At 51.8% G+C, this 19,169-nt stretch overlaps 9 protein-coding genes across 9 annotated transcripts; 4 read left to right on the top strand and 5 right to left on the bottom strand.

Annotated features, from left to right (window-relative positions):
- Positions 1 to 27: 27 nt before the first annotated feature.
- On the bottom strand, positions 28 to 1,280 carry BO82DRAFT_306599 (putative iron-sulfur cofactor synthesis protein (Isu1)). The gene is made up of 2 exons (XM_025632257.1): positions 660 to 1,280; positions 28 to 551 (listed from the first exon to the last, which is right to left on the bottom strand). Exons 1-2 carry the CDS (start codon positions 1,114 to 1,116, stop codon positions 397 to 399), a joined length of 612 nt encoding a protein of 203 aa, XP_025493646.1. The 5' UTR covers positions 1,117 to 1,280; the 3' UTR covers positions 28 to 396.
- Positions 1,281 to 1,885: 605 nt separating this feature from the next.
- On the top strand, positions 1,886 to 2,491 carry BO82DRAFT_352854 (uncharacterized protein). The gene is made up of 2 exons (XM_025634806.1): positions 1,886 to 2,004; positions 2,154 to 2,491. Exons 1-2 carry the CDS (start codon positions 1,972 to 1,974, stop codon positions 2,352 to 2,354), a joined length of 234 nt encoding a protein of 77 aa, XP_025493645.1. The 5' UTR covers positions 1,886 to 1,971; the 3' UTR covers positions 2,355 to 2,491.
- A 23-nt stretch (positions 2,492 to 2,514) lies between these two features.
- On the top strand, positions 2,515 to 3,258 carry BO82DRAFT_41043 (uncharacterized protein). The gene has a single exon (XM_025639764.1). The coding sequence runs from the start codon at positions 2,675 to 2,677 to the stop codon at positions 3,155 to 3,157; it is 483 nt and encodes a 160-aa protein (XP_025493644.1). The 5' UTR covers positions 2,515 to 2,674; the 3' UTR covers positions 3,158 to 3,258.
- BO82DRAFT_382265 (putative mitochondrial carrier protein) lies at positions 3,165 to 5,420 on the bottom strand. Its single transcript, XM_025637916.1, has 2 exons — positions 4,479 to 5,420; positions 3,165 to 4,427 (listed from the first exon to the last, which is right to left on the bottom strand). Exons 1-2 carry the CDS (start codon positions 4,933 to 4,935, stop codon positions 3,649 to 3,651), a joined length of 1,236 nt encoding a protein of 411 aa, XP_025493643.1. The 5' UTR covers positions 4,936 to 5,420; the 3' UTR covers positions 3,165 to 3,648.
- Positions 5,421 to 5,764: 344 nt separating this feature from the next.
- On the top strand, positions 5,765 to 6,585 carry BO82DRAFT_306590 (ubiquinol--cytochrome-c reductase subunit 7; the record flags this gene model as incomplete). The annotated part of the gene is made up of 4 exons (XM_025632256.1): positions 5,765 to 5,880; positions 6,079 to 6,187; positions 6,250 to 6,303; positions 6,496 to 6,585. The coding sequence occupies 4 exons, from the start codon at positions 5,765 to 5,767 to the stop codon at positions 6,583 to 6,585; spliced, it is 369 nt and encodes a 122-aa protein (XP_025493642.1).
- Positions 6,586 to 6,947: 362 nt separating this feature from the next.
- alkA (DNA-3-methyladenine glycosylase II) lies at positions 6,948 to 8,443 on the bottom strand. The gene is made up of 3 exons (XM_025640647.1): positions 7,422 to 8,443; positions 7,234 to 7,356; positions 6,948 to 7,174 (listed from the first exon to the last, which is right to left on the bottom strand). Exons 1-3 carry the CDS (start codon positions 8,429 to 8,431, stop codon positions 7,111 to 7,113), a joined length of 1,197 nt encoding a protein of 398 aa, XP_025493641.1. The 5' UTR covers positions 8,432 to 8,443; the 3' UTR covers positions 6,948 to 7,110.
- Positions 8,444 to 13,776: 5,333 nt separating this feature from the next.
- Positions 13,777 to 15,096, top strand: ecm33 (GPI-anchored protein Ecm33; the record flags this gene model as incomplete). The annotated part of the gene is made up of 3 exons (XM_025631270.1): positions 13,777 to 13,837; positions 13,902 to 14,742; positions 14,796 to 15,096. The coding sequence occupies 3 exons, from the start codon at positions 13,777 to 13,779 to the stop codon at positions 15,094 to 15,096; spliced, it is 1,203 nt and encodes a 400-aa protein (XP_025493640.1).
- A 1,202-nt stretch (positions 15,097 to 16,298) lies between these two features.
- BO82DRAFT_40902 (uncharacterized protein) lies at positions 16,299 to 17,026 on the bottom strand. The gene has a single exon (XM_025639715.1). The coding sequence runs from the start codon at positions 16,888 to 16,890 to the stop codon at positions 16,558 to 16,560; it is 333 nt and encodes a 110-aa protein (XP_025493639.1). The 5' UTR covers positions 16,891 to 17,026; the 3' UTR covers positions 16,299 to 16,557.
- Positions 17,027 to 17,443: 417 nt separating this feature from the next.
- Positions 17,444 to 19,045, bottom strand: BO82DRAFT_40900 (uncharacterized protein). The gene has a single exon (XM_025639713.1). The coding sequence runs from the start codon at positions 18,802 to 18,804 to the stop codon at positions 17,569 to 17,571; it is 1,236 nt and encodes a 411-aa protein (XP_025493638.1). The 5' UTR covers positions 18,805 to 19,045; the 3' UTR covers positions 17,444 to 17,568.
- Positions 19,046 to 19,169: the final 124 nt, after the last annotated feature.

The following is a 19,169-nucleotide window of genomic DNA, read 5'->3' as shown; positions in this document are numbered from 1 at the left end:
TGCTTAGCTGGGAGAAGAAAGCTTGCGAAAAAAAAAAAAAGAGACACAAAATAGAAAAGACATAAAATTGCTGTACAGTATTGAAGCGAAGAAACAGATAACTCCGTCCCAGATCCACAATCAAGAAGAAGGAAAAAGAAGAAAGAACAGCGAACGTTTTGTCCCAGAGCTGTTGCTTTTGTTTTGTCTCTCGCTTTGAAGCTGCGAGAGACAAGAACCATTAGCTTAACGATCATGACTCGAGTTCCATCATTTATTGCTCAGCATCCAGTTCCGGTGGGTAAGGGGGAAAAAATGATGCAAGGATAATAATTCGTATCATGGTATCGCCTTTTCAAATTGTATTGGTTCAAGTAGGTATTGATTTTTTTTTTCTTCAAAGTTTTTTTGTCGTATTTAAGCGACGGGGGCCGCCTTCTCGGGCTGAGCATGGAGGTCCGGGATCGAGGCACCAGTACCCGCCAAGTTGGTCTTGACAGCCTTGGGGTTCTTGGTGTAGTAATCGGAGATGGCGGACTTGATGGCATCCTCAGCGAGCATGGAGCAGTGCACTAAGCAGAAAGGGAAGACGAGTTAGTTGGAAAGAAAAACGTGTTGACCATGATGTACCACGCTGTCAAGAAAACAAGCGAAGGGAAAGAGGGAGAAAGAAAACATACACTTGACAGGAGGCAAGCACAGCTCCTTGGCGATATCCGTGTTGCGGATCTTGGCGGCCTCGTCGAGGGTCATGCCGCGGACCAACTCGGTCAGGTAGCTGGAGCTGGCGATGGCGCTGCCGCAGCCGAAGGTCTTGAACTTGACGTCGCTGATCACGTTGGTGTCCTTGTCGACGCGGATCTGGAGCTTCATCACGTCACCGCAAGCCGGGGCACCGACGAGACCCGTGCCGACGTCGACGCTCTTGGCCATAGAACCCACGTTGCGGGGGTTGGAGTAGTGGTCGAGCACCTTCTCGTGGTAGCCCCGGCGCTGCTGCTGGAGAGACGAGGGGGTGGAAGCCCGCAGGCTCGAGGTCTGGGTCTGCTGCTGCATGCCGGCGACGGCGGGGGCGATGATGCGAGGCGAGAGAACGCCCGCGGCGCGGGGAGCGACTGTTACGAGACGGCGGAACATTGTGGTGGTTGTGTGGAAGGCGAAGAAAAAGAAACGGGTATCGTGCGGTGCAGTGTTAGGAAGATATGATGGTGGTTTTGAGTAGAAAGCAGTGTGTGTTGTTGATGAGGTGTGAGAGAAAGGGTTGATGAATTGGACGGCGAGGTGTGTGATGAAAGATTGATAGTCGATTGATTTGATGGAGGGAGGGAAAGTTGAACTACTAGCTTTAGTCCGTCCGTCTTATTCACCGGCGCTAAACCCTTTCCAGAAACCCCGTTGCCTCCGCGGACCGGCTTCGGAGATACGAGGAAACGCGGGCTTCGGAATGACGTTGGCTCCCCCGTTTGCTGCAGCTAACGAAGAGGTACAGGAAGTACAGAAAGTGCAGTACAGGGAAGTTGAGTGAGTGAGTGAGTGACTGCTGATTCGTATTGTTGAAGCCTTTCTTATCGCGTTGCCGCGACAGGATTGCACTCGTACTGACTGACTAAGTAGTCTACTCTACAAGTGCCCGCGGGAGGAGCAGTTCGTTCTAGTCTGGATCTGGTATGGCGGGCACTTCGGCCAACGGGAACGGTCTGCAGGCGGCATTACCAAGCACTCAAGGCCTCGTCCCCGGTTCCCGATACTTACCGCTCGACTAGTTATCGTCCTGGCCTTCATCTGATAATTCTGCCCATTCTGCCCATTCAGTTCCCAGTTTCCACCTCCACCCTATTATTTGTCTACCGCGGAACAACCCTGGCCCCGGCTACTATTCCCCCGAACGCCTGTCACACTAACAACAATCGTGGCTGCTGAACAGGCTACGTACTGGTCTTGCAATTACTCGCTATCAAAACACCCACCCTTCCTCTAAGCTTTTTTTCAATCATGGCCGGAAAGACATTGGGCCGATCATCGGGGGTAAGTTGACAGGCGTGTGTGTAGTACTCATTATACTCGGACTGTACTATTTTTTCCCATTTCTTCTGTCTCCCAACTCCTATGAGAATGACTAATCTACCACCACGACCACCACAATACCAACCCTATCTGACCATGTCGATCTCCAGTCCCTCAATGCCCCCATAGCCGCCTTCACCATGGCGGTCATCCTCTGCTCTTACTGCATCAGCTCTATCCACACTGCCCGTCGCGAAGCACAGTCCTCTGCCCCCATCACTAGCACCACCAGTTCCCGTCCCAAGCGGGCGGACGCTCAACCCTCTTGGGTCCAGCAGGCTTTGGAGGAAAGCCGGGGCAAGGACTCTTGATTTGGGCGCGTACGATTCAATTGCCCGATGTTTACGTCTTGCTTGGAAAGAGAAGAGCTACAGGCTACAGCTGGCTGGTATGCCTTAATTGGTCTTGTTCTGCAAATAAACTTGTACTTTGCATTATTGTTTCTCCACGTGGCAGAGGATATATAACTTCCAGGCCGAAGAGTCTGGCATAGGTAGACAGTACCTGTGTATGTGGACCTGGGGTCTGACCTGACCATAACAACAGTAAACAGCGTCCACCACCCACAAAGGGTCAGTGATCAGCCGCAGCATCGATTCAAGCCCAACCGACATCAAGAAGCAGTATATCCATGAGTCAGAATTTTCAGTGTATGAATAGTCATATCCCAGGCCTTATGAAGACTACCAGGATCTACCATTTGAAAAATGTTCATCATATCAATGGAAAAAAAAGTGTGCTGAAGGATGAGGGAGGGCTGAACGGTCGCTGCGACATGACCTCTGCAAAACGGATCATTGTGAGTAGGCCTTCATCAAGGCCTGTTGAATGCTGGCTGGGGGGAAATAGCATCATGATCATGACTCCAGAATCGATTCTAAGGAGTGGCGTGCGGTCAATGGCAGAGCATTCCCGGATCATCTTGTCGCGATCGACACCTCCGTTGAAGCGTTTGCCTCCATCATGGCAGTTTTGCTTGAAGGGTAACCTGAGCAAGGATGCGAGTATGGAAGGGAAGGAAACCTTTTTGAAAGTCGTGGCGGGATATTTAGTGTGTGTATCACGTGACTGTACCGCTTACAGGGAACGGCATTTCATTGGCTGGCGGGACTGACGATATTCGATTGAAGCATTGCACTGTAACTATCTTACTAGTAGTACTGCGTAGTGCTAGGTAGCTCCTTGAAGGTTGACCCTAGGAGCTCATACTGGCAATAGTGGGAAAACTGAATACTAACTAGTATAAGGTAGGAAACAATAGAAAAGATACGACAGAGAGGAAAGAGCTGTATGACAGACTATATACAATTGCATTGATGACTTATTCTGTTCATGAAAGAAAAGGACGCTCAGTACCACAAAACGGCGAACCACAAGAACAGGACATGATTGAAACTTCACATGTCAGGGCCCGTCATTTTACCCCGGCACCACCATTGATACAAGGCCGAGGTATCATCCATAGAACAATGTGTAATATGTAAGCACGCCATAAAGAAAAGCCTTAAGTCCCTCCAACCATCAATGGGCTGACTAGCGGCAAGCAGCAAACACGATTATCCCTCCGTTGCATGTCCCCGTAACAATAATTGAATCATCTAATATTTATAACGCATCAGAAGAGTCACTGGCTTTGCCCTCTTGCACTTCCAGCTTCAGCCGTCCTTCATGTTGTATATGCGAAATGGCCTTCCGGAGGTATTCATAGGTAAGCATGGTAGTCATCGCAGCCGGAACAGCACGGAACAAATTCGTGCCAATTCCTGAGTAAAATGCACGCCAGCCTTCTTCTCTGAGAATCGTCTGGCAAGTGCGAATAATTCCCGTGTATCGCGGCCGATTGGGCATGCCGTCCGAGGAAGCCGCTCCTGGAGGGCGACCACGATCCGGGGGATGGTCCAATCCACCTCGGAACGCGATTTCCTCCGGTGAGGATGCTGGAGACGTCCGCTGCTGAGTCTGCAGCCTCGTCCGAAGCACTTCGTGTGGATAGGTGACGGTGCTAGCGCAGACCTTGCTAAGAAAAGTAGCAGCAGTGATGCCAATCCAGTGAGAACTGCCGTTATCAGGATGCTCCCCGATTCCATATCCGGTGAAAGCCATTTTCAAGTATTCGTATAGGGGGAACTGAATGGCAACATGCGTCAAGCCTAGTAGCGCCGGCGTGAGTCCTGCATAGAATGAGCGAATCCCTTCAGTCCTGTACATCTTCCGAGCGGCATCCCAAGTGCTGTTATATTGCCACGGCGCCCGAAGCCCTTCACTACTGGATTTAAGGCTTTGGGACATAAGTCGCGTCTTGATGACCCAAATTGGGTTCGTCGCAAGCGTAGAGCAGGCGCCAGCTGTTAGAGAAGCGTACCCTCTGGAAAGCCACCAGCTGTCTATTGGATAAGGTTAGCAGCGTCATTACTAACAATAGAGGCTTGTCTTACCAGTAGTCTCGTAGAAATATTCCCGGGAACGATCGTAGACAGCCAGATAGACAGCCCACGTTGGAAGATATCCCAGCAGCATGGGACCCAGTCCTTGATATAAGCCTCGAAGTCCGTCTTCCCGCCAAATTACCCTTCCAGTACCAAGCATACCCCGATACAGTTCCTTCGTTTCGACCGCCTTGCCGCGCCGTCGGAATCCACCTTGAGCCTGCAGTTTTGTCTTGATCACATCCAAGGGGCAGGTCACAATACCCGACGCTACACCCGCACTAGCTCCACAGAAGGGTGTAATCCAGACATCAGGTATGTGCGTGGAGATCATCTCGAGACGATCAAGGAAGGTCGGCTTCGTCAGCATGGGAGGCGGTGTATTAGGCGTGGAGGGCGATGCAGGAACCTGCTGCTCTTGAGAGCCGCTGGCGGCATCCGACGAGCCATGTCCTTCGGAATACATGTTCGCAGCCAGCGCGCAAGCAGTTATTGATTCGTTTTATATGTCAGCGAGGGTTCCCGGATCCGAGCATATCGGTGCTCGCTCCGGAACCCAGTATGATCCTTTATCAAATCGTGGTGAAAGGCGGGTGAGCGGCGTCGTTTAGAGCACGGGCGACGAAATGGCGATACTCAAACTGATGAAGGCGCTGATGACACCCCTGTAAGCCGAGGCTGACCAGCGATTGCTTTGATGCGTTGCGAGGTTACCCTGTCGGGGGCACAGACGGGGGCGGGGTCTGGGAGATAGACTTAACGTTCCTATCGGGGTCGGAATGGCAGAACCTGTCAAGTGAAAATATATTCAGCGAGTGATAATCCCCATGCCTAGCGAGCGATGAAGATTCTAGGGCAATGAGCATAGAAGCCAGTGACTCAAGTGGGAGCAAAGAACTTCAAAGACACGGAAAAGGACGGAGTCGTGTGGGCAAGATGAATTGAATTGCGTTAGTTAGCAGCAACGCTCTAAGTCAGGTGGAGTGAATCCACAATAGACCGGCACCAAGCGCCGTTGAGGCCTGAGGCATAAGCCATCCACCAGGGTGTCGACAGGGATGCCCGGGCAGCCTATCACGTGAGACATATTATGGACAGAATCGGATAACTATTAGTGCCTCAGGCGCCGATTCGGATGTTTTTGGGAAAGTTCACCCGCCGAACCTCCGTTTTGCACAATCTCCAACGTCGGGTCATCCTGCTAAGCTTGCCTTGCCTTGACATCTCGCAGTCCTTCCCCGCCACACCACCTTGTCAATTGGACTTTCTCACGCCCGCTGCTGGGATCTATCACAATGTCCGCTCCTTCCATCACCAACTTCATCGTCAAGCGCCCATGGCTCAAGCGCTGGATGACGCCACTCGCCCAGTGGTACACCGACGCCGCCGGCTACAGAAGACTTGGTCTTAAGTAGGTCTCCTCGCCATTCAACCTGCTCAGACTGGCATTCGATGTATCCGGTGTACAGCAGCGAAGGAATCCGGAGGGTATATCATCATATTCTCATGATAGTCTCTGTGAACCCTGTTCAGACCCGCATCGCTGCCTGCCCTGGGCAAATTATCCTTCACGTTTCCTTGAAGGACACCATGAACTGACCGGGCGTAGGGCCGACGACCTGATCCCCGAGGAGAGCGACGTTGTTCAGACTGCTCTCAAGCGTCTCCCTCCCAAGGAGGCCTACGACCGCATCTTCCGTATCCGCAGAGCATTCCAGGTTCGCCCTACTGAAGACCCGATATCACAAAGAAGCAACAAACTAACGAAGCTCGGAAACAGTGCTCCGTCTCTCACACCCTTCTCCCCCCTGCTGAGCAGACCAAGCCCGAGGAGGTGAGTCGAATCTGATCCCATGCCTCCGAGTATAAGCCGTTCAGTTCTCCGCAAAAAGACTCGGCCAATCCCGTGAGCCGGATTTGTCACCTGGACGGAGCTTCGAGAACGATGCATGGACTGGCTATATCGCTCTTTCCTTTCCAGACTCATTCCCAACCATTCGACCACATATACTAACGATGGCCACAGGATGTTGAGTACCTGAGCCCCATCATCCGCGAGATCGAGAAGGAGAAGAAGGAGCGTGAAGATCTCGACACCCTCGTCGTCCGCCGGTAAATTGATTCAGTAATTCGAGCCCTTTTGTTACCGGAATTAGACTGTCGTCGTCAGGAATCGTGGACGGTCGGGATAGAAATGAGGGAAAGAGTTTATCTTGTCCGGTTCAGCTGAGATGCTACCCACCACTGGCACCCAGCTAACGCTTCATCGAACCTTTTGATATGTCGCTCAACCACGTGTACTGATACTGTACAAATCCATCTGTCTTGGTTCTTTGCTATGCTTCAATCCAGTTTGCAGTTTGCAATTTGCAATGATCGTAGCCGTTCTTACGACACTCCATGCCTTGATTGTCAGTAGATAACGAAATAGTACACGTCATCCAATAGACAACTCGGGATTCTACACCAAATGCATGGGTTCTTCGGGCCATGCTCGCCTTGCTATCCAAGATATTCTGTCACATCTAGGGAGCTAGCTAGCCCATAGCGTTGGCTATGTACAGATTTATAGTCTCATATGCACCCATCGGTGGACTATGCAGCCCAAGGGCCTTTCTATCATCACTTACTCTTCCCAGAGCTATGAGCTCATCACGGCGAGATTTACATCCGTCACGCGCCACATGTACCACATGAAGAGGCTCCTAGGATAAGTGTAAGCGAGGAGGCGCGCCCACAGCCACATAGCATGTCCAACACGTACCTGTACGGAGCGTACTTGGCGGCCAATTCCAGCATATCTTTTTCAGCCATGTATTTGAACTTACCTCCACCTTTTCCCTTCAACTTGCTTACATCCTTGCCTGTAAACACGGCGCATCCCCTCCTGAGAGAAGAACTATTAGCGGACTACGATCGACGGCGAGGCAACGAGAAAGATCGATGACGTACTGCACACCCAGATCACCGGTCGAGAAGACGTCTATGCGCTTCAAGGCAAAGCAAGCAAACATCTCCACGGACCAGAGGCCCAAGCCCCTCACGGCCGTCAGCTTCTGGACCAGCTCCTCGTCCGTGGCGTTCAGCAGCATCCGCGCGCTCAGCTCCCCGTCCGCGAACTTCTGCGACAGCCCCCGAATATACTCGGCCTTACGCTGGGAGAGGCCCGCGGTCCGCAGCGTCTCGATATCCAGCTTGATGATGTCCTCGGGCGTCGGAAACCTGTCCCGCGCATCCGTCCCGTTTCTTCCTGTGTTGAACAATGCCACGAACTTATCGCGGATCGACTTGGCCGCGGCGCCCGACACCTGCTGTCCGATGATACTCTGGACCAGGCTGCGGAAGGGGTCGATCTCTTCCGCCAGCCCCTCCGCGGTGAACAGCGGGCACGGGTGGGCCTTGATGATCGGGTCGAGGCGAGGGTCCGTCGCGATCAGATGCGCTATCGCTTTCTCGAGGAGCGTCCCTGTCGTGGCGGTCGGTCGTGGTCGGCCGGTCTTGCTGGGCGATTCATTCTCTGTTCCGGGAGGGTAGGCGACGAGTGAGGAGCCGTGCGGGGTCAGGAGCGTTGCGTTAGTTCGATGCGGTTCGACGGGTCGGTCGAGGGGAGGAGGGGTGGTGGTGTGACGAGGTCTAGTGCTCGCGCTGTGATCATTATTACCAGGCACGGGGTCCCAGATGTTAGCAGGCGCTGCTGGTATGTTCTCCGAGTCGGAGGTCGCCGTGGCGGTTGACGGTGTAGATTTGGCTGGGGTCGAGCTTAGAGGGGCATTCTGCTCTGCAGCCGTTGCTTTCGGGGGTTTCTTGCCCCTGGCTGATGGTTTGCGTGCTTTGGAGATCTTGTTGCTCGGCTGAGCTTTGCTGCTGCTGTTCCTGGCTGGTGCAGTGGTGGTTGGTTGCAGCACTGGGACTTTGCTAGTGGGCAGTGCGCTCAGACGAGTGGAACGCCGTAACGCCATCATAGCCTCATGTAGTGTATATTATAAATAATGCTTGTATGAAGTGAAAGCGCGAATGCACATTCTCTGACGCCGTCAGCCACTCTTTGCAGTGGTTACTCTTGGCGGAGTGACGTCGCGAGGTGCAGGGGGAGCAACGGACGCCGATAAGCTCAGCTCGGCCGCCGGGTCGAGAGCATCTCCAACATACATGCTCGCCATCGAGAATCATCACTCGCGGAGAGAACTGCGATGTTCCCATCTCCCCCGCATTCTGCAGTACACGACCTGGTTCTCTGAGTCAATTAATTCTTTCCTGCTCCAATGCTGTCTATCAAGCCCCAGTCAATCGGTCGACTTACAGTAATCGTTACAACAAAGGCTGGCTAGTCGATTCCACAAGATATTCCCCGTGCGTACTGAACTACTGGAGCTCGATGCTGTCTCCGGATCTAGACATTCAACCTGGTTCAGACATTCCACGGTCGCAATGTCCTCGGGATATGTCAATTGCTATGTGATCAATGGAGTTCTGCCCACATTGAACCAAATTCAGCTCACATCACACGGCCAGACCTAGCCCTTCCAACTTCTATGCCGATTACCCCTTTTTCATTATGGCCGCCTCCTTTACGACCGCTTCTACTCTCGAGCACGATACATAGTCCTCTCGCCGCTCTAACCCGAGATGGTACAGTAAGAAGCATGGACAATTGATGAACAGATTGCAGTTCTCCATCGCGACAGCAGTGGAACCACCCAATATATCCATATATGTAAACTCCATGGGAGTTCTTCCAGTGTGGAACTTTGAATCTGGCTGTGGACGGAAGACTCCCGTTGCCCAATCGCTGGAAAGGGCCCGATTGGCCATGTCTCAAGCATTTGTTTTGGTACTGAGTGTGGCTGACATGAAAAACACTTTTCTTGTTCTTTTGCTGGCTGAGATTCTTTTTTGCGTCCACTCACGGAGGAGGTTTGAAGGCGAAAATTGGTGGCGCATACCTGCCCAGGGAATTGGTTCCTGTGGCGGGTCAGCTTGGAAGGGGGCAGGTTTACAGTTGGACAGCCAATGGAGGGGGGCTAGATACCATGAGCTCATTGGTAAGGAATCTAAACATCAACGTTACGATCGATACCGATAGCGTAGGCTTGCGTCATCGATTGAGCGGACCATGGTCGTAGTATAAGTTGCACATCCACACGAAAAGAAGACGAAAAAAACAAAGCAAAGTGGGGGTCATTCACTTAGTCGCTTGTATAACTCTGAGAAGGTCAACTGACTCTTTGTAGGAGGTAGGAGGTAGGAGGTGATGGCATGCATCTTTCGAGATGCATGCATCTGCTCACAGTATGTCTGTTTGTGTGGCAGAACGGGACAGTCTGCATTGGTATGGTATGCTTTTGATACCGAGTATGTTCAGGTTAGGGGCCAGAACGGCCGTGTTGGTCGCTGTTTGATGAAGGGAGGTCCCGAGGTCAGGACTTACAATGGGGTCCGAAAACCAACTAGTAGGCAGCTAGAACGCTTGGAAGAGCCTGATATTCTATTAACAAGGGACTAGAAATGAGAGCGAAAGCTTTTCTCGGCTAATGAGGACAATTGAAGTATGAATCATGCATGGCAACGGGCGGCATGAGGATGTGTTCTGATGCGGCCGCCGCCATGAGAAGAGACAGACGTGTCTCAATGGTTGTAGGCTTAGGATCTCCGCCATTGATCATTTGGCTCGCGTAAGAAGAGCGTGCTCTCTATCGCAGTGCGATGTAAGAGCAGGACTACCAGTGGCGCACGTTGAGCGTCGATACCCTGAAGACACCGGAGCGGGTGTTTGTATACATCGCATCAGTCATGATTGTGGTTGTATCCGGTAGAAGAACAGCAATATTTCACGCCTGATTTCTAGATGCAGTTGTTGACAAGACATCACAGAACTGCTGCCATTTACTCCGTATAGTCACGGAGTTCCTTTGTTCTTATCAGCTAAAAGGAGAAGTTAGACTACACTACTGTCACTGAGTCGAGGATTAGCTTAGTTTACTAGTACAGTCGTTAGCCGGGGCAAGCCACCCGCGTCGTCGAGGCGCTAGGGCGAACGTGCTCGCTGGTAAACATTATCTTCCTTGATGCGTCTTGATTACGGCGGCACCTCGAACCTCATGCAGAGCAATAACAACTCTAACTTACCACCGAGGTTTGCATGGGACTCGATGCAAATTAGATGTTTTTTCCTGCTGGACTTTCACAAGCATGTCGACGGACTTACATAGTATCCCTAGTGAGCCTAACATATCTGCCATTGTTTCTCTGCTCTGCATCGCAAGGGCGCATTGCGCCACTTTAAGAAGGGTGGTTAAATTGCCGTGTTGGGTCTGATTATTGCGACCGATAAGTTGTGGAGTTTTTTCTTTATTTTTTATTTTTTATTTTTTTTTGGATGGGTCTGATAGTAGCTGAAGAACTAAAGCCGATCAAGGAGGAACAAGCAATAGCGGCAGTGACCATGACGATCAAATTTCCAGGAATTTCTCAGATGCTCGGTTAGTCCTGCGTTTGTCCCCTCCTCGCTGGGTCATCAATGCCTGCGATGATTACTATGAGAAAGAAAGTGGTACTACTTCATCATCCAACAGCAGCTTCCTTACAGGGTCGGTATCGACGATAATGCAAGTGTATCGCTTGAACACCATTGATAGCGCACGTAGATAGAGTCATCTCATGAGTGTTTCAGGTCATCGCCACAGGTCGGCGACGATGGACCTATGACATCCTGCTACTCCGATTTAGCTGCACACTTGGGCAGTTACTTTACTTCTATCCATCGGAAGGCTTATCCACCCGGACAAATGTACATAGCCTGTACGGTATGTAAGTTACAACTTAGTGGTATTACCAGATATGCTCACAATTCCAGCCTTTGCCCAGGCGATGTGGGTCTCACTACCACTGGTATGGAAGTTACAGTGGTGCTACGTATGAAAGATAGCGGCACGTGATAATCCCGCCCTTGATGGGCTGCCTGTCTCGCCACCCACTCTCACTCAGTGGGTTTATTTATTATTAGGTTTCCTGGGAGGGCATCTGATTATCCGCTCTCGCTCAGGTCTGGTACCCACCCGTACCTGAAGCCAAGATACGCATACAAATTGAGTTTGCAGGCGAAGAGGAAAAGCAATGAATGATGATGATGAAATCTCTAAGACTGAGATCTCAGCTATATGCTCCCAACAATAGTTGTCTTGACTTCTCAGAAAATATTGTCAAGATGAGGCACAATGATGGCTGATTCCTGAGCTGTGAACAGTGGAATTCCCCAACCTGCTGCTGTGGTCGTTGCTAGGCACATACCAACGTACGGCAGGCGAGAAGCCAAGAGTCGCGCGTCGGTCTCTTTCGTAGTCTGCAAGTGGCGGGGCTCCCTCAGATTCCAATAAATTCGGATCGACCACTATGCTACGACTCGGCTCAATAACAACACTTAGCCTTTAACATTCTTGGAAACGTGCCATCCAGGCCCCGGCAGTCCTGGACAACTCAATAATCGACCAATGTTGGCTAATGATAGAATCTGAAATTAAAATGGTTGCGTGAGGAAGGGAGCAGAGGGGGGCAGACGGGGTGTCAAATACATATCAGGTAGAACAGATAGGTCCTGCGGGAGCGTCCTAAGCAATGTAAATGAAAAAGAGGTCTGGCCCCTCCTAGCGGCGAGATGCTAATTTTGTATCGACTTGCCTTGCCTGTGCTGGTGCATCATCGTCATTTTACCTCGCTCCCAGCCCAATTTCCCGCGACGCATCGCCGGCTGCATTCCATCGAAGGGGGCATTTTCATTTCGCACAGTCAAATTTCCGCTGTATGGGTCGCAATCGAATCGTTGACAAGCGAGAGAGAGAGTCTAGGTAGTCTACCCCGTCACTCGCAGTACCGATGTAAAATAATCCGTACTGTCTCTAGAATTCAATTCAGATTCAATTGACATGTGTGACGTCGGGGTCAATGGTGACTCTGTTCCCAACCCCGTAGTAGGTGCTACCTGCCAGGTGCCGTGTAGAAAGGGCAGCGAAGAGCGAGGGTGTTGAATCATTGGATGAACTTATGAACCACCAGTCAGCACTCATGTAAACACTACAAATAGTGCAGCAAATCTTTTTGTCTTGGAAGCAGAGACAATTAGACATTTTGTTTGGTATGATGATGGGGAAGGGGGAGGAGTGGAGGAGGGGGGGGGGGGGAAGGGGCTGCTGAGCGAATCAGAAAGGGTTGTCAGGCATGATCATTGGTGAAGTGTTACAGGATGGAGCAGTCTAAGAAGGCCTAGGATAGACGGATTTCCGGTCAGAAATTCAGAAGAACCGGATTCCTGTGGGTTGGATCATGCTGGTGGCCGGTTGATTATTCTTTCCCGCCGCCTTCCCGGTACTTTCGTTACCATGGACACACCATCGACGTTCGACAGACACTTCACCAGCTGTCTCCACTGGGAAACTGGACTGGAAGGAAGTTGATTAGCCCAGCCGAGCCCGATTCATTCAGGTACTGAGTACGGAGTCTCAGTCTGTCGACTCCCATACAATTACTTCCAGTCCTCAGTAAATTACAGTGTACTGTACTGTTTTGGCTGTGTATATACACAGTCCGGTAATGTTGCAAGGAGATTCACTCTCCCCTCTCTGGCTTTCCCCCCGGTCTCAGGTCCACCACCTGAACTAAACTAAACTGAACTAAACTAAACCAAACCAAACCAAACCTCGGGGCCACGACTCCTTTCTCGTCCTCCCTGAAAGTCTTCCTTCCCACTTTCTTGGTGGTTTTCCCTTCTTGTTATCCCAGTCTTTCTTTCTTTCTTCCTTCTTCTCCTCTTCCCACTCGCTCGCTTCTTTCTCTTCCTTTCTCTTCTTCCCTTCTCTTCTCTCTTCCGTATCAGAAAGTGCCTGCCTAATCCGCCGCACCCAAACAAACCGATTCTTTCCTTCCCTCGAAGGCAATCGCTAAAACCAACCTGAAAAAAGCTTCTCCTTCGTTGAAGCTCCCTTCTTCCATTCGTTTATTTATTGTTTCGCTTCCACCCCTTTCCAGCTCTTACGCTTAACTTGACTACAAAGGGCCACGCCTTGCCCAGACTTGACAAAAATCCACTCTCCAGTCATTGGTAGGTTAACATGTTTGTTTTCATTGTCCCACTCTCTTCCTGCATCGCTCAAATAGATCTGCTTGCTCCCGCATCGGCTGTCGAGTGAGCCCGATACTGCATGTCAGACTCTTGCAGCCAGTCTTGGAAGACAGGCTTCTAAAATCCCCCCATCGCGGTTCTTCCAAGGCTAACGTTGAGTTCTGGATTCAAACAGTCTAAACTGAACACGAAACAATGGCCATCATGAAATACGCTATTCCCGCCATCGCTGCGGCCCAGGTCGCCCTCGCTGCCAGTGAGTGAATCCCTTCGTGGGTTGCCGACGTGACTGTTGCAATTCTTACTGACCACGAAATCAGGCTGTGGTAGCAGCGGCAGCACCATCAAGATCGCCAGCCAGAGCGATGCCGACAGCTACGCCACTTGCACGAAGCTCACCGGTGACGTTGAGATCAGCGAGAACTTCTCTGGTGACCTGAGCATCAACGGTCCCTACGAGATCACCGGTGGACTCTCCAGCGATGGCGCCAGCAACCTTACCTCGCTCACCTCCACCAGCCTTTCCACGATCGGTGACACCTTCAAGCTGAACGGTCTGACCACCCTGACCACCCTCAGCTTGACCAATTTGAGCAGCGTCGGTGCCATCTCCTGGACCGCCCTCCCTGAGCTCCAGTCTCTCGACTTCACCAAGGGTGTCTCCGAGGCTGGCGATGTCGAGATCACCAACACCGGTCTTACCAGCTTGGACGGTATCTCCCTCAAGAGCGTCGGCACTTTCGATATCACCGAGAACACCAACTTGAAGACCGTCAACGTCAACGACCTGACCAACGCCACTGGTCTGATCAACTTCGCGGGTAACCTGGACTCTCTCCAGATTATCCTTCCCAACCTTGCCGGTGGCACCAACATGACCTTCCGCAACGTCAGCGCTGTCTCTATCCCCTCCCTCAAGGAGCTGAGCGGACAGCTCGGCTTCTGGGGCAACACTTTCTCCAACTTCAGCGCCGCCAACCTCACCAGCACTGGTGATCTCGTCTTCGACGACAACTCCGACCTTGCCAACATCAGCATGCCCGTCCTCAAGACCGTCAACGGTGGTTTCCAGATTGCCCGTAACGACAAGCTCGAGGAGATCTCTTTCCCCGACCTTGAGACTGTTACTGGTGCCATTGACTTCAGCGGTGAATTCAACTCGTAAGTTCCCTACACATGGACAGACTCACGTGCATAGACTGACTTGCTTCCAGTGTCTCTCTCCCCGCTCTCGAGGAGGTCAAGGGTGGTTTCAACGTCCAGAGCACCGGTAACCTGACCTGCAGCACGTTCGAGAAGCTGCACAGCAGCAACGTCATCCGTGGTACCTACAAGTGCACCCAGACCTCCCACCCCACCACCAAGGACGGATCCTCCGGCACCACCACTTCCACCAGCAGCACCAGCTCTGCTTCTTCCACCTCCACCGACAGCGCCTCCGTCATGAACATTGTCAACGTCCCCGCCATGGGTGCCGCTGCCATCTTCGGTGCTTTCGTCCAGTACCTTTTGTAAAGGACACCCGATAGTGCTTCTTTGTGTGTACCGCTTTTGTTAAACTCCTTTGATGGTCGTTGTGTGTAAAGTTGCTTGAGGAGCAATTGGTCGTTATTCCCAGTACTCTGCTGTTCTTATGATAATAATTTGAATATTGGGTTGAGCAACATTTGCGGAGCAGTGCTTGCCTTCGAAGAAATGATCGTTTTACCTTTGTGTTTATCCCGCTTAATATTGAGACACGGTCACGGGTTGGTGGACAGTTCCCGCTTTGGCCGCCGGGCACTCGCCCGAGTGAGCGGTCTCGACGTGTGTTATAGACGTTCCTTTGCTGTTTTACGCTGCTTCGTTGCATGCTAGTGCATTGCTTCTGTATTCCATTAATTCATCGTCCATATTTGAACCCATCGAATTCCCGTCTTTCTATCTTCAGTAGTTTTGATCTGCAGTACACTCAAGAGTCAAGCCAAGTCCCCAGTCTCGTGCAGCCCGCAAGACCGTGGTGCCAAACCTAAATCTCCACCGGAATCATCGAGCATGCATTGAGCTGCATTCGTATCTGCCTGGGCGTCTGGCCAGCCCCGACTCTGAATCGTCTGTATATGGTTGGACGCCTACATGGGACCGTCTCTCCGCCGATGCAGTCCTCTGATCCGGTGAAGATGACGATAAGTATATGACATATAACCTACCTTTGTACCTATCCAGGCATATGCCATCTGAGCGATCGTGCGAGTGGATCGTCTGCCCGGAGGGGGAGGGTGCGTTGTCCTCCGACGGCGCACGGCTCTCGCATCCGATGGGTGGGTTAATACCTTTGTCTGCTCAGTATGCAACTTGCAGAGAATTGTGCATTGCAGACGTATCCATGGCCTGCTTGGTGGGTGGACATAAGGACGTGTCAGATGCGCGGGTGAATCGGTGTCTGTGCTTGGAGTATTTATTCCGTCATGGGTGCAGTGCTTCCCTTTATACTTGCTTTGTAGACCTAACTGATGCGGGCTATATATTCGAATCTGTTTATCTTACGAAAGGGTTTTTTTTCTCCTAGATGTTGTTCTTTTTTTTTTTTTTTTTTTCTGGTCCAAGGTCCGAACAATACTGGCAGCTCGGAGGAAAAGTGGAATCTAGTGGTGTGATGGCCGATATATATGTCTCTGGACCTCCACTGCGGCTGCGCCAGCACATGACATGTCTTTTTCTTTCACAATGGAGAGGTTGAACTATACCCAGACAATTGGTGGCTCACGCTGTCTTCAGTAGAGTTCTTGCAAGAGGAAAGAAGAACTTCCATTCCGAATCCATGAAACAACGTGCGTCGCGGCCTCTATTGCACACTTGCAGGCTCGTGGACCAATTTCGTCCGGCTCGATACACAATCCAAAGAACCAACCTGATCTGATGATCAAGATCAGAAGTCACGAAAAAGAAAAAAAAAAAAAAAAAGCCACTACGCCGGAATGATCACCGGCTGTCCGCTTAGGGATCCCAAGCCTGACACCGGTGGCAGCACTGATGGTTGCAAATTCTGCCTTTGCCATCCCTCACCACGTTCCTGTCACAGCGTCCTTCGGTGTTGGGGCCTCGACGGCAGACATGGCACCTCCAGACGCCACTGTACATCCGGAAGGCGCAGTTCTCCACGGCGCAGAAACCATCCGAATCATAGTGAGTTTCAACGTAGTTGTAATCGACCAGCTGGCCTTGGGCATTGACATATGTGCCACGGCGCATGATCTCCTCGTACCGCAAGGGATGTTTGCCGCACCGTGCCTCGGGAATCTCTGACGATGGGGCTCTGCTCTGGGCCATGGTGGATTGGGGGCGTTCGTGGTGATTGATGGGCCCCCGTGAAGGGTGTTAGTTCGAAAAGCAGCGGGGATCAAAGGGGGAGGCAATGGTCGAGTTGTAAGGATGGGCTATCTGGAGAGGGGAGAAGTGAATGGCGGGATAATATGACGGTGGTCTCCAACAGATATCAGGCCCTTTTTTGAAAGCAACGCCGGCTGTGGAAGAGGCTTCCGGAGCTCGTCTGACAAAAGGCTAGATCTTTCTTTCACCTCCCCCCCCACCCTAAACCATCGATGACGCAGCGTGTGGCTGATGGCTGGATTGAACTACAAGACTCATGCTTTGTTTGTTTTCGGCATTCTGCACGGAGGGGAGACAAACGGGGAGGGGGAGAAAAACAAACTAGATTGGTGACCTGGCTGGGCACTCATCAGACAGATAGTAACTGACTCAGTCATGGAACAGTACAGGTCAGCGGTCTGGAGCCGTCCGTCGTAGCACCAGCGATGTGAAAAGAAAGAGCGGAACAAACGGGAGCAAAGAGTGGGAAATCGGTGTGCGCACCAGCCATTCGAAAAGCCAGGTAAATAAAACATGTAGTCACATTCTGAAGGAAACAAACAAACTGATCAGGGATTCACTAGGTACACCATCACAGGGCTCCAAGCCTCTGATCATTCATAGCCAGCCATCTATTCTTCAGTCCGGCAAGCACAAGAATTCACGGATCGCCTTCAACCCCACAAGATCACCTGCTACTGTTCCCGTCAGCTCTAGGGGCACGTAGCCCTTCGTAGCACCTCCCTCTAGATCGATGATCCAAGCGTCCCGGTTGCTGTCAATCAGGACGTTGTCTGGCTTGACATCTCCCCAGGTCATACCCCTCTGGTGAAGCACCATGACAGTTCCCTGAATTTGGTCGAACCACTTGTGGCGCACAGCGAGATCCGTCGTCTGCATGTTGTTCCGAACATCCCACAGAGTGGTCTCGTGGGGGATGAACGATATCAGAACCCCTGGACCCTGGCTGTCCAACCCGATGAAGCCAGCCAGCTTGGGTATACGAAGGGAACACCCCTCCAATTCCCGAAGCATGGTAGCCTCACGTGTGAGCCACTTCCGCCATTTCCCTCTCTTGTAAATGAGCGGCGTGCCGTTGATCTCAACCTTGTATACCCAATCCGGGAATATTGTCTCCACCACTGTGGCTGCCGCGAGTTCATAGCGGGGAAAGCCGGCTGGAATGCTTAGGTCCGGCCAGGGGGTGTTGTCATATCCCGGGCCCTGACGAACCGTGAAGGCGGGCAGATGGCCCGGCGGAGTGAGGTTGATGACCGTGGGCAGTCCGTCCTTGTTGGTCGCCAACTGCAAGTGGATTTCGGAACGCAGGAGATGACTCTCGAGATCGTCGCCGGTCCAGTCCGCATACGCCTTGAAGAACGGCTGGCACAATGCCGGCAGAAGACTGCTCAGGAGGAACAACCCGGCTGCCGCCCTATCTCTCCGGAGCAGTTGGTATCCCAGCGTGTTCGTCTGGTCGGACGGGCCCGGCGGTGGTTCGGTGCCGATCAGGATTCGGAAAGTCGTCCGTCCGACCCGATACTTATGGAACAGCCTCGTGCCAGCGAGAGGCTGTTCCGTGACCGAGAAGACTTCATGGTCCCGGACCGGAATGAACATTCGTGGACGGCGGATGGCATAGCTCGAACGTTCAAACCGCCCGAGCTTGGTGAGTTCGGCTTCGAGCTCCTCGTCTCCATAGTCGGCACCATCCACCTTGGGAAGCTCAAGTGTGACAAGTTCTCCCTCGCCATCTGAGCCCTCGTCGCCCGAGCCCTCATCAATTGAGCCCTCGTCATCGGAATGGTCATCACTAGACTTTTCATGCTTGAGGGGCTCATCCGGGCTGACCCAACTCGCTGATTTCACCGCCATCTCGAAAGGAAAGCGAAACGCCAGCGACGACCCAAAGAGAGAGATGAACAAAGCAAAGAGAGATCAGAGTAAGCCAGGAAATTCAACCTCGTCCGGTTCAAACTAGTTCGATCGAGTGAAAACGACAACAGATTGCCAGAGCGTGAAAGTAGAACGGTGTAGACATACTGACGCCTTGAGAGCTTTTATCCGGCAGTCGCACATCAACAGGCTCGACTTAGCCATTGTGCAGACGGTTTGTTCTGATTGAGGCTGCTGGGTAGAGCGGGGAGAAAGAAAAAAAAAAAAGACATCTCGTACTATTTCGGGAACAATTACAGCAGAGCGATGCTTGTCTTTGTTTCGAATCACAGCCGTCAAAGAGC

Source organism: Aspergillus uvarum (genome assembly GCF_003184745.1).
Source record: "Aspergillus uvarum CBS 121591 unplaced genomic scaffold BO82scaffold_16, whole genome shotgun sequence".
Lineage (NCBI taxonomy): Eukaryota > Fungi > Ascomycota > Eurotiomycetes > Eurotiales > Aspergillaceae > Aspergillus > Aspergillus uvarum.
The sequence above is the reverse complement of the archived record's forward strand: the minus strand, read 5'-3'. Positions and strand labels throughout refer to the sequence as shown.

Bases quoted from the DNA above. Each gene is read 5' to 3' on its own strand.
- BO82DRAFT_306599 (XM_025632257.1), bottom strand. From the start codon at position 1,116: ATGTTCCGCCGTCTCGTAACAGTCGCTCCCCGCGCCGCGGGCGTTCTC. The intron at 552-659 runs GTATGTTTTCTT...CTTTCTGCTTAG, and splicing joins GTGCTTGCCTCCTGTCAAGT to TGCACTGCTCCATGCTCGCT.
- BO82DRAFT_352854 (XM_025634806.1), top strand. From the start codon at position 1,972: ATGGCCGGAAAGACATTGGGCCGATCATCGGGG. The intron at 2,005-2,153 runs GTAAGTTGACAG...GTCGATCTCCAG, and splicing joins CATTGGGCCGATCATCGGGG to TCCCTCAATGCCCCCATAGC.
- BO82DRAFT_41043 (XM_025639764.1), top strand. From the start codon at position 2,675: ATGAGTCAGAATTTTCAGTGTATGAATAGTCATATCCCAGGCCTTATG.
- alkA (XM_025640647.1), bottom strand. From the start codon at position 8,431: ATGATGGCGTTACGGCGTTCCACTCGTCTGAGCGCACTGCCCACTAGC. The intron at 7,357-7,421 runs GTACGTCATCGA...TTCTTCTCTCAG, and splicing joins ACCGGTGATCTGGGTGTGCA to GAGGGGATGCGCCGTGTTTA. The intron at 7,175-7,233 runs GTACGTGTTGGA...CACTTATCCTAG, and splicing joins GCCAAGTACGCTCCGTACAG to GAGCCTCTTCATGTGGTACA.
- BO82DRAFT_40902 (XM_025639715.1), bottom strand. From the start codon at position 16,890: ATGGCCCAGAGCAGAGCCCCATCGTCAGAGATTCCCGAGGCACGGTGC.
- BO82DRAFT_382265 (XM_025637916.1), bottom strand. From the start codon at position 4,935: ATGTATTCCGAAGGACATGGCTCGTCGGATGCCGCCAGCGGCTCTCAA. The intron at 4,428-4,478 runs GTAAGACAAGCC...CTTATCCAATAG, and splicing joins ATATTTCTACGAGACTACTG to ACAGCTGGTGGCTTTCCAGA.
- BO82DRAFT_40900 (XM_025639713.1), bottom strand. From the start codon at position 18,804: ATGGCGGTGAAATCAGCGAGTTGGGTCAGCCCGGATGAGCCCCTCAAG.